This window comes from Ruditapes philippinarum, unplaced genomic scaffold, assembly GCF_026571515.1.
Source record: "Ruditapes philippinarum isolate M1 unplaced genomic scaffold, ASM2657151v2 ctg1501_1_1_1_1, whole genome shotgun sequence".
In the NCBI taxonomy this organism is placed as follows: Eukaryota; Metazoa; Mollusca; class Bivalvia; order Venerida; family Veneridae; genus Ruditapes; species Ruditapes philippinarum.
In genome coordinates, this window is record NW_026865261.1 from 163,896 (window position 1) to 176,503 (window position 12,608).

The 12,608-nt window shown below is 30.6% G+C and overlaps 1 protein-coding gene across 1 annotated transcript; it reads right to left on the reverse strand.

Annotated features, from left to right (window-relative positions):
* Positions 1 to 402: 402 nt before the first annotated feature.
* LOC132728409 (uncharacterized) lies at positions 403 to 10,343 on the reverse strand. Its single transcript, XM_060714055.1, has 9 exons — positions 10,249 to 10,343; positions 9,081 to 9,131; positions 8,125 to 8,213; positions 7,467 to 7,538; positions 6,131 to 6,293; positions 4,012 to 4,106; positions 3,239 to 3,310; positions 2,471 to 2,633; positions 403 to 572 (listed from the first exon to the last, which is right to left on the reverse strand). Exons 1-9 carry the CDS (start codon positions 10,250 to 10,252, stop codon positions 457 to 459), a joined length of 825 nt encoding a protein of 274 aa, XP_060570038.1. The 5' UTR covers positions 10,253 to 10,343; the 3' UTR covers positions 403 to 456.
* Positions 10,344 to 12,608: the final 2,265 nt, after the last annotated feature.

The following is a 12,608-nucleotide window of genomic DNA, read 5'->3' on the forward strand; positions in this document are numbered from 1 at the left end:
TCAAAGAGACACTCTTGAATCCGGAACTGGATCCAATCAGTACTGGGTAATGAGTGTAAAGTATCTTGCTCAATAAAAATGAACATATCGCAACTGACGGGGTTTGACCCCATGCGGATAGTGATCCTTAGATAACTTATTTTTAATTTTATTATTAATATTTTCTAGATTTGTTAGATAACTTATCCGACGCTTTTATCACTAGGACATACCGTAGATTATTTTTATTATTACTACTGATAATATTTTCTAGTTTAACTGGTGGAGGAAGACAAATGTTGTCCTTTCATGCATGACTTCATGCGCAAGCTAGTACTTGAGTGGGTTAGCTAGGCATCATTAACAAGTCGGCAACGAATTCTTCAAAAATTATAAAGTGGCATGACGAATATAACAATATGATGTTTCTTGTTATTTTATTTTTAGAATGTTCACAGTCTTCGTTTAATCAAATAATTAACAAAATCCACAATAATGCTCGCAGTTGGCGTTCTGTGCGCGGAACTGGTCTTGGCAGACGATACTTGCTGCCAGTTTACACGTTGCTTCCGGTGTGCTGTCAGTACAACCTGCTGTTGTTTTGAAAAAAAAATACAAAATTAAAATTTTAAATTTGCGATAGGGCACATATGAAACGTTCAAAAAAGATATATTCTTGCATATTAGACTGACGTTTCCGTTAGTTTTATCCATACCGGAAAGATTATCTGGCATGGGTGTGCCACTGAACAATGGCATGTTAAGGATGATGAAATTTCAACCGTTATGAATGAAGATAATTTCAAACGCTGTTGTAAGGAAGACGTTACTGGTGTAATGACATAAATTTCCATGGAAAATTCTTTTATTAAGGTAAAGTGTTTAAATTATAATGCAATATGTAGGATATGCAAGCCTCCTTGCCGCCCATTGAAACCCCCTCGGGTCGAGTATTTCTATCCAAATTGCAACATATGACAGATATAATTAGTCTGAGACAATTATGTACTTATTTAAAACTGAAAATTTGTTTCACAAGATACAGACAAAGATCAAGGAGGTTATTTCGGATTCATTTCCAATTTTACTTAACAACAAGGAGAACAAAGTGACCCAACAAACCCGGGACATTATCAGCAGAATTAAATAATATTATATTATTTAATTCTGCTGATAGAAAATAAACATAATATGAATTCATCATTATATTTTTTAATAACATTGTGATCAAAAGGTAGATATACGTGTACAAATAATTTGTTGTCTATACAGGATTCCGTAGCTGCAAAACAACCTATTCGCCCTTGAGTTTGTTCACACTGTTGCTTATTAAACCTTATGTTGGCAGCTTACCGTGCTTTTTCACAATTCACTATCGTGATCGACATAATAAGTATCTATATCTCGTATGTAGGACTATGTTTGTATGTTATGTGGAATTATCTACTAAACCTTAATCGAGTTGATTAATAGCTTGTTCTTTATGCAATTACATTATTTTGACCCTTGTGATTCTTTTTTTCGCTGTTTCATTACATACCTTGCACTATCCTTCCTGCTGGTTGCATAACAAAATATCAAAATATCTTGTATGGGCCTTTAGTCTTGTTATATTAAAGAACAAACTTATTTTCTTTTTACTTTTGTGCCAGTTGTATTACGGTATAATCCCAAGTTGTGTGTTGACTTTCGCGCTGATTTTATAACAGTACAATTACATACCTTTGTTCCAGTATATTACGGTATATTCCAGATACCTTGTGTTGACCTTTAATCTATTTGTTAAATGGTAATGTCTACATATATTGTGTATTTTTTGTGTTCATTGTTTAATCAATATACCTTTTGTTGACACTTGTGTTGGTTGTATAACGATAATATATCCATACCTTGCGTCGGTATTTCCTGCTGGTTGTTACAGAAACTACTTACCCTGTGTTGACTCAGTTACTTGTTGTGTAAAATTATTATAAACATTTCATGTGTTCACTTTCACTTTTAGTCTGTTGCAGTGTAAGATATATAACTTGTGTTGGCCGTTGTCCCGAAATTAGCACGAGTTAAAAATTACATTCCTTGGATTGTCATTTGTACAAGTTGTATAGCGATAAAATCTACATACCTTGTATATACAATTGTTGTGGTTGTGCCGCTTTTTACATTATCAGCTACATACCTTGTGTTGAATTAACATGGGGTTAAAATTGCAAACCGTGTGTTGGTAAACAATTCAACTGTTGAATTTCGGTATGATCTTCATTCGATATATCTATTTATTTATTCACTGTATGATGATAAAATATAGATACCTTGTGTTGATAGTGTGATGGTTTAATTACCGTTTAATCTACATACCTTGTGTTTACGTTCGTGCTAGTAGAATAACGGTGTAATCTACATTCATTATATTGATTTTTGCACTGACTGAAGATAAAATATAGATACTTGTGTTGACTAATGTGTTGGTTGAATTACCGTTTAATCTACATACCTTGTGTTGACCCTTGTGCTGATTGTGTCGTTCTAACAACTGGAGGTTTTGTTGTTGCCAGTTCCCTGTGACAACGACTATTACAAAGGTCATCTTTGCAACAATTAAAACATGACGAATTCGTTAGATGGAATGAATTTGAGCCATAAATCATTTCACAAACCTAATGGAAAAGACAAAACCAAACATGTATTGATAAAGAGAGATTGCCATATTGTAAAGAAATGAAGCAACTAAAATATATGTAATATTCTTGGTGGGTTTCATACCGTAATGTTTTGTTTATAGGGCCAAAGTTGTTTGTCAATTAATATCTTAATTTTGACATACTGATACAAGAGTAAAAAGGGACAGAGGTTTGTCAGTATATGTATTTTTTATCTCTCTATGCATATTTTTTCATAAAAGTAGAATATTTAATTTCAAATATTCGAAATGTAACGTAGACAGCTTTGATAAAATGATTTTTAGAATATAAATATATTGACATTTTGTCTGATATTGCAAATATCGAGTGCATAAAATGTTGTTATTTAAGGTCATACATTTCTTTCGAGGCGTCGATCTCAAGGTTGTGAATATTAAGTTAAACGCAACAAAATCGCAATTTCATACAGGTGATATTTTTTTTAATTACTACGCGAAGGCAAGCACAACACAATGCAAATTTTACAGTTTTTTCTTTTCTTTGTCTCGCTAAGTCTTTTTGCAATATTTGACCTATTTCAATGTGCTTTTGATAACATACGTTGCTAAGTTCAAACTTACTGATTTGCTAAAACAGTCAGTTTTCCTGAGCTTTTGACCGCTTGGGCTGCGGGCGTAAGACTCAACACAAACCTTTAGACAAAAAGAACAACAAAGACGATTGCATTTAATCATTGACAAATATTTTTTAATCCATTTAACCTGGCAATATCTCAACACTTTAAAGTGGATTGGTCAACAGTTGTGATATTTTTTTTTTCAAATATCAAGAATAATTTCAAATATCTTGATAAAAAATAGCATATCCTTATAAACTATTTCTTGAAACAATAATGTTAATAGGGTTCTAGGGTTCTAAGTGTTTAAGAAGGAACATTTATATGATGAATAATTATTGTTTGTTCTAGAACAATTTAATAACTTATTATCGGGTATATTTATGAACAAAGTAAGATATAGGGTTTTCTTTTTCTTTTTTTTTCTTCCTTTTTTTTGTTGACCTGCAAAGTTCGAACCTACTTTTAATTAAATAACCAACTCAGTCCCCTACTTTACGTATGGAGATGAATTGATATCATTTGGATGAATTGATCTTTTATGGCGAATATGTCATACTTTTATTCTTAAATATAATCCCGTTTTGTGATAAAAATTAATTTTGTAAATTCATTTAATATGTAAATATATAAAAACAAGTTTTGATTGATCAGTTAATACTGTGCTTTAAATTTGTAACTATACTTAAGTCCTACATGAAGTCATTAGCAAACACTTTTGAGTTTTGGAACTGACTAAAATATGGGATCATAATTAAAGTGTTTGTTTAACTGTACTTCATCTTTAGAACATTCCTGTATGATTGTGCATGGGCTGTCCGCAGGCTGGGCGCTACAGTGAAAACATATTGGTCCTCTATTCGTCAAATATTCTGAAAGAACATCATGTATATTGCATTTGAACCCCTTTCTCGTTTAGGGCACAAGCTATGTATTACTTGGGGATCATAGAATGGCACTACTGTGTCACATTAAAAGTTCCATGATTACCGCCATGTGAACAATTAGCGGATGTTTCTAAATTCCAAATTTAACAATAACGTGTTGAAATTTTAATTCAGCTTAAGCCTAAGCTAGGGGCGTGGACGATAGTTTGCACTTGACAGTACCGTCCATGAGCAGGTTCAATCAAAACGAGTATGCAACATTTTCAATTTTACAGTGTTGTGCATTCGTTAGGGATTCTTATTTTCTTTGCTTTAAGCACGATCATTTTGTCTAGGGTTAAAGGAAGGTAAATCAGTTTAACAAAAGACATAACTTAGATATATAGTTGTATTACCAACAAATGGTCAATAATTTTTTTAATGTCTCATGTCAATATTGCCAAACAATAACCCTTTACAAGTGTTTATATATACGGGTACGTAATGTTTGCAAAGGACGTTTTAAACTTTATATTATTAAATATAAAAAAATACCAAAATTACAATCTTGTTTGAAAAATATTAATTAATAAAGTTCAAATTTTGAATCAGTTTTGAACAACAATAATGTTTTCATTATCTGTAGAAAAATTAATATTTTCCACACTTGAAAAGTGATTATAAAGAACTAACTCTTAAATAAACCAATGATAAATGTATATGATAATATTTGTTTGTTAATTGAGACAGGTACTTATCATTTTACATCAAATAAGAAGAGGGTTGGATAAGAAGAAAAAACCTCAGATTTTGTCAAATGTAATCGGGGCATCAAATATTTTTAATAATATTTTTATAGAAACTTTTTTTTAACATTTGCTGCAAAATATAAAGAAAGTTAACCATGCTGATCTTAAATTATAATCATTTTATTCGTTATGCCATCCCATTTCACACATTCCACAGTAAAAACTTACTATATAAAACATTTTTTTTAATTACAAATTTTATATATAAATTAAGAAAGAGAACAATAATCTGACAAATTAAAAAGAACAAAAAAGACAAAAAAAATGAAAAGAAATACATCTTCATGGGTTCGAACCCATGGACCTTCGAATCTCTCAGGCTGTCTCCTTACTGAAATGATTACTCTTCATAAAAGTGATACGCTATTTGGCGAACAATACCTTAATTTACATTTAATTAGTTATGGTTTTCAAGTAAGTTATGTTACATCTTCCTAGTTTGTAATTTGCTTTATTTGTAATTGTTTTGTTAAATGTTGTTGTCCATAACATTGGAATTAATCTTTGAAAATAAGAAAATACAATGCCCTTGATAATAACAGACCTATGTACAGGTATGTCTTTAACTGTTAATTGTTTACATTTTTTATGTTTAGGAATACTGACTGAGATGCATCATTGCTTTCAGTCACTGGTATTACTGTGCACAAATTTATATTGCCGAATGTATGATAAATTATATATGATAATTATATATTCAGTTTCAGACACCAATTAGAATCCATAAAACTACCATAATATACGAAGGGCGTGTCTGATAAAGCAGCCGTTCGTCATAATCATAGATTTTGCGAAAGAATAGTAATGTTGTTGACGGTAATATGAAGATCCAAAATTAATGTACTGAAATTTCAAGAATTCGTTTTATTCAGTTGAAATCAGTTGGGAAGTTTATTGATATCTATACTACTGTATGTGATGTTCAAGGATACATACACAATTCCATCAAGCATTGTTACTCACGGAAATTATGGTTTTTTCCTGCTTACAAATTTCTTTTTAACTGTACAATTTGTTGACATTAATTGCTAGGAAACCTTAATATGATTATCTATAAGTTAACTCAAATGGAAAATTCATTGACAATTTCTAACAGTATAATGGAAAATCATTGATTTCAGGTCTTATTAGTATCCAAGGGAAACTTACATTTTTAGGTATAAATTTAAAATGTATAAGAGATATGTTATCAATAAAGACTGTAAAGACTGTTTCACAAACCTTCGTCATTACAAAGTTGAGGCTGACATATGTTAGACTGGCAACATGCATCACACAAAGTTGTATCACCCAAACTTCTCAAAGCCACATCGTTTACATCTTCTGACAATTCTCCACTGAACCAAGATCGTTTGCCAACAATACCGGTTGTTGAACTACATTGCTTTTTTTATTCGGAGAAAAACAATTATATTGAAAGTTGTGTATACATAATGGCTAAACAGAGGTCGATATACAGCAAAAATGCACTGTAACAATTTTTGGAATAAGGATAAAAATGATAAAAAAAGAACAAGTAAATTGACACATCAACGCCAGCAATGAAACAATGTTAGCTTTAAGTTGATTATACACTGATTTTAACATATGCGTCTTAAATTGTTTGGCAGCACACCACACTAAATGAAGCCACAGCTTCGAATGGCCAGGGAGGATTTCATGGATATAGTGACTATTGTGGATTTAAATGACTGGTTGTCTTTAAAATGCATTTTCAGCATGAAATTTGTTTTTGTAACATGTAATATGATCATTGGCAAATTCGAAAACATGGTTAGAAATAACATGCTGTTTATAATAGATGTCAAGGCCGCCATTGTTTGTAAACATTGCTTTTAAACAGCATGCTCGGTGAAAACAAGTGATTTTACAGGGGGGTACAAACTTTCAGCAATAGCAAAAAATCTACAAGGCCAAGCACCTATTTCTTTGTGATAGTTTGCATGCATAGGGAGTTGCTAAGGCAGTGACAGAGTTTCTGTAGTCCGTATATTTGCAGGTATTTTTTGCCGGAGGGACGAAAAATGTTGTTTTGGGTCTCGGACCACTATAGATTTTTGGCTTTTACGGAATGAATTGGAATTTTTTTAACTGCCTGACTGTTGCACATGGGATGATTTCATTACATATTTGCAATGTTATGACATATATGTTCTTAACAAAATGTGTTTTCTTTTTCCAGGTTGTGTAGTTTGGGATAAGATTTATTAGACATATTGCTTGTAGGACATTGACGGCAGAAACTTGAAATTTAGTGTGGAGTGCTACCTTTTCTTCCGCATATTTAAGTGATTGCATTTTTTGTTACTTAACTAAGTATTTAATATAATATATTTTGATATGATAAGCTATATTTTAATGTGATGTGATGATGTGATATGATATGTAATGATATTATTATATAATATAATATCAAATAATATTATATAATATCAAATCATATCATGTCATATCAAATCATATCGTATCGCATCGTATCGCAGAGTATCATATCGTAAAAAAGAAACAATAATTCTGAATCAGCTGTGCAAATACGAGTATAATAATCCAGACGTACCGATACATCTCGACATCCCATTTTCCTATATATATGCCCATCTGTCGTAATCCTCTGGGTTGAATAACACACCTTTTATATAGAAGAATAAATAACCTAAATGTGCTTAAAATATGATAAACAAGATCAACATGGAAAGGCAGCGCTCAATTAACGCAACACACCACACAACCCAGGAACAAGAAACTAAAAGTGACCGGTATTTACTACCCTACCAGTATAGAACCTAACGGACTAACCAAAGAAATGATAAAGAAACAAATACATCATTTAGGTGGAAATCTTTATTTAAATGCAATACAAAATAAACGGATATATTAAAATTAAAAAAAAAAATATTCAAGGCAAATGTTTGTGATTTTTTTCATTCACAATTTTTTTCATGATATACCCCTTTATCTGCTAAAAATTATATCTATTACAATTGTAAAAGAAAAAAGAAAACACCAAGTAATCTTGTGTTTAAAAGAAAATTGCTAGACATAATATCCTTAGAAAAAAATAAATAGTATTTCACATATTATTCTCTCCGTGAAATATATAACGTATTATTCCTAGACATTCCAAAACAAAAGTATTTTACCTAAAGATAGCAGTAGTATATATTTAAAGCATATATATACCTGTACGTTATTTTAAGAAAAACAACAACATGTACCTGATTTGGTCCACATTTCTTGACGACGCTACAGTCACGTGCTTTGGAGACATCTGCACATTGATAGCAATATAAATCACCTTGTGTACCTTTTACAATGTGAAATAAAAAATAACAAATTATGTTATATGATTATATTTCTGACATATAAACCTGCATGAAATTGTTAATGTACAAAAGAAAACAAACGATTTAGAACATAAAAATAAAATGCTTCACATACAAAACTTAATAGGTCTTAAAGAAGGAATACTTTTATAGCTTTGAAATTGTATATATTTATTTAGTATAAATTATGATTTTGCACTATAGCCTTGCTGTATTATTGTTGGTGTCAATCTTGGCACCTCAATTTTTTAAAGTAAACCGTCTTTATTTTATAACTATTTTTAGGTAGGTTAAACTATATTATATTTATAGACCGTGTTTGGGTCAACATTGTTATGGTCGTAAAACGTTCTCAAAATGCCACTTGATTCAACTCGTTCAATACAATACATTTTGTATTTAACCAACACTCATTCAACACAAATATATGTAGGGTATATGTAAAAAAACACTTATATCAAGTACTAAGTGTAAATAACTTAAATAAATAAGAGAAAAAATAATTAAAAAATGGACAAAATATGATCTTTGTAATTAACCTCATTCACTTTGAAATATGCTTTGTAAACTGTAAACTGAGGGAAATGGTTTTAGACAATGGAATTGAAATACTTCGTTCAAGCGCCTATTAATTAATCAGTTTAATATATTTCATTAAGTAATTGAAATGATGTTGGGTTGATATGAAGGTACATGGGAAATGCGCATATAATATAAAGGACAATGATGTAGTTGATTTCTTTTGTAACCGATTTACAATTAAAGCAAATATGGAATCCAGGTAGATGTATATAAGAGGCATGACCATTGTTACGAAGCAGATTGGATAAGGAGAAATTGCTGCTTACCTTGTACAATTGCAATCAATATGTAAAATACTACGGACAGTGTAGACGTCCCTGTAATAAAATAATGAAGACTATAATATCTGTATAAATGTTGCTGTAATAAAACAATAAAGTCTGTGTAATATTGTCTATATCAAAGTCGCTGTTATTAAAAAAACATAAGACAACTATAATGACTGTACAAATAATGCTGTAACAAATGAATAAAGTCAACAGTAATGCATATATAAAACTCGCTTTAATAAAAAATAGAGTCAATGTATAATTGTCCCTGTAATAAGAAAATGAAGACAAGAATGTTTTTCATAAGATATTGCTGTATTAAAATAATAGTATCTTAATAAAAGTCGTTGTTAAACAATAATGCTTATTTAATAGTTAAAGTCAACATATCTGTATATATGTCCCTGAAATAGATACGGTAATAAAAGACATTAATGTTCGCATTAAAGTCGCTGTTATAAAACAATAAAAGCAATAGTCACTGTGTATATATAGAAGTTGCTGAAATAAAACAATAAAGGCAATAGTCATTGTGTATGTATAAAAGTTGCTGAAATAAAACAATAGTGCCTGTATAAAAGTCATTGAAATAAAACAATTATGCCTATAAACAAAAAGGCCCTGTCATAAAACAATAAATAAATAATAGACGGAGAAAAAACAGAACAATAAAGACAATAATGTACGTGTTGAAGTAAGTCGTTGTAATAAAACGATAATAGCATAAGTATCTGTATAAAAGTCACTGAACTGAACTACAATGCCTATATTGAAAAAGTCGCTGTAACTCAAACAAATAAAAACAATAATGTCTATATGATAGACACTGAAATAAAACAATAATGATAAGCATTTAATGCGACAACATTATCCAACCCTTATCACATTTTCCTTCAAACAAGATTGACAAAACATCCATAACTTTTAATTGTAACAACAATTCAACCCCATATTGTAGAAAGATGAATTATTGAGGCTATTATATAAACTTTATATGCATTCATGAATATAATTTCGTACATACTTATTTTAACGCCCAACATTAAATTTTTAGCATCTCTAGAAGAAAGTACATTGTACCTTAACAAAACAAGCCTATTACATATAATATAAAATACTGTTAGTTAGCAATCAGTAAATAGTCATGGTACAAAAAAAAACTTACACATGATTACTCTAAATATGTGAAAAGCCGTTAAAACTATAACGACACATTTAATATCTTAAAGATTCAACAATCAAGATAAGAATTTTCAATACATGTCTACTTTTATCTTATGTTATGTATATGTATATTGTACATATTTATGTACATGTTTATCGTTTTCGTAACACTTAACTTAACATTCCAAAATTTTGGAAAGGTAACGCCCATGTTTTGTTTTAAACATTCACTTTGAATATAAAAAGGGCAGGTCTTCATCTTTTAATTATTAAAATGTTTAAAATATATATCGAGGGAAAGGATGGCATTGTTGTGAATTTCCTTTATTTTATTTTTATAAAAATAACATTGGATAAATCCTTTATCTTTGTTTTAATACATTTTATTTTATTCGAGTTTAATTCCAGTCCTCTGGTATAACCCTAACACATGCATTGTAAATTATGTAATAGAAAAAGCATCAAAACATGAGGCTATCTGATTTGTACGAGGGGGCGTAGCCCCCCGAGTATTTTTCAGATTCCCGAGTGTTTTGATGTTCTTTCTCTTTTGTATCATAGTCAAACATAAAAACACGTTCCCTGTTGTCACAATATGAAACCCGGCAAAAAGGAACCAATGAACAAACATCTGAATATGATTATTTCTGTCGCTTTCCCTTTCTCTGCCGGCACAATATGTAAACCCCAAACCTCAATGGGCACACTCTGGAGTGCGTGTAACTTATACCTGCACTCCAGTTAACGCACTGTGCATGTATATGTATACGATTTAACTCTGACATATTTTCAACAGAAAGGTCCCCAAATTAGGATTCAACTAAAAGATTCAGAATGTATAGTATAATTTTCACGCCAAAACAAATGGGATAAGCATTAACCTTCATGCGAATTATAACAAGACGAAATAAGCGTGCAATCACCACACCGTCGGGGAACTCATACAAAAGATCTTATCTTATAAATGCACGCATAAAATAGATAGAATGAATATATGAAATACACGCGAAGCATGATAACATTGACACCGTCGGAGAAGTATAACAAAGAAAACAACAATGTACATTACTATAAATGTAAACTTGAAATATTCGCAATATTTGCGACAGGCATTGACAATCACCATTTTTACCATCTGATATTGGTATGAAACTGTCATATATGTAGAAGATTCAATTACTATAAGCATGCATAAGGCCAATGATATATAGAATGTTATAAATACATGTAGAAGAACAATTCAAATATGTAATCTTTCGAAATCTATAAAGGAAATTAGAAACTTTTCAGAAACAAAAGGAAGTCTAGGGTTTATTGGACATTTTAGAAATAATTTATTCAACTTTAAAATAAAGTAAATGCTGCGTCATTTTTGAAAATAGACGGGAACATAAATATAAATAAACCAACATATAAATTAGCGTCTGTTAATGTTTTCTTGCTGATGTTCTTATTGTTTTGCTTTTAAATTTTGCTTGTTGTTGTGTCATTTATCTTTGTTTTTATTTCTTTTATTTATTTTTCCATATGTCACAGGGTCAAGTTTACAATGTCTGTATTGCCAAGCGCTATATATTTTTGTTTTGTTTGTGCCCATGTGTGTCTCTCTATAGTTATATGTTATTGTCAATGTCCCTTATTGTTTTCTGTAGTTATTTCTTTAATTCATACACTCATGGCTCATATCCCATATCCAATAGCCGTTACCTATATATAATAGTATTTTATTATCTTTTCAATCTCTTCAAATATGTTTTCTTGCTAATATTTTTATTTCCACGCTAATCTGCACAACGCATGCGCACTTGAATTGAAAGATTGTTGGCGAATCCCCTTACTTGTCTTTTTACAGACATCTCCACCCCTGGTCCAGAACACACAGCAGAGTCAACGAGTCCCTTTGTTTCGTTTGAGCTGCGACACATATTGTCAAATAAAAACAGACACATAACATGGCTACATGAATACAGCAATATACAATATAATATACATGGAATATAGATCTACACAAAAAGTTCTCAAAATTGACATCAACGTTTTAAAGAATACATAAATAAAATCAGAATAAAGATGCATGTACCACCTTCATTAGAGACACATGGAGAAATCAATCTGACTGAAATCCAGATGTACTTATTTCTTACATGTAGATCTTATTACCACATATCTGTTTCGCCTTCATAACATTGTGCTTCGGATTTCCCGAGAAAATATTTTTAGTCATGCGATCAAACCGTTCTTTAAAATAAGACATTAGACGGAGCATAAAATATCGTTGTCTGTAGAATTAAAACAAAGTCTTGAGAAAAAAATGTTTGAAGTTATTTGAAACAATAAACTGGAAATATCAGACTCAATGTT

Excerpts from the sequence above, each read along its gene's own strand:
- LOC132728409 (XM_060714055.1), bottom strand. Across the intron at positions 6,294-7,466 it reads TGGGATGTCGAGATGTATCG|CAATGTAGTTCAACAACCGG; the intron begins GTACGTCTGGAT and ends GAATAAAAAAAG. Across the intron at positions 3,311-4,011 it reads AGGAATGTTCTAAAGATGAA|GTTTGTGTTGAGTCTTACGC; the intron begins GTACAGTTAAAC and ends TTTTGTCTAAAG.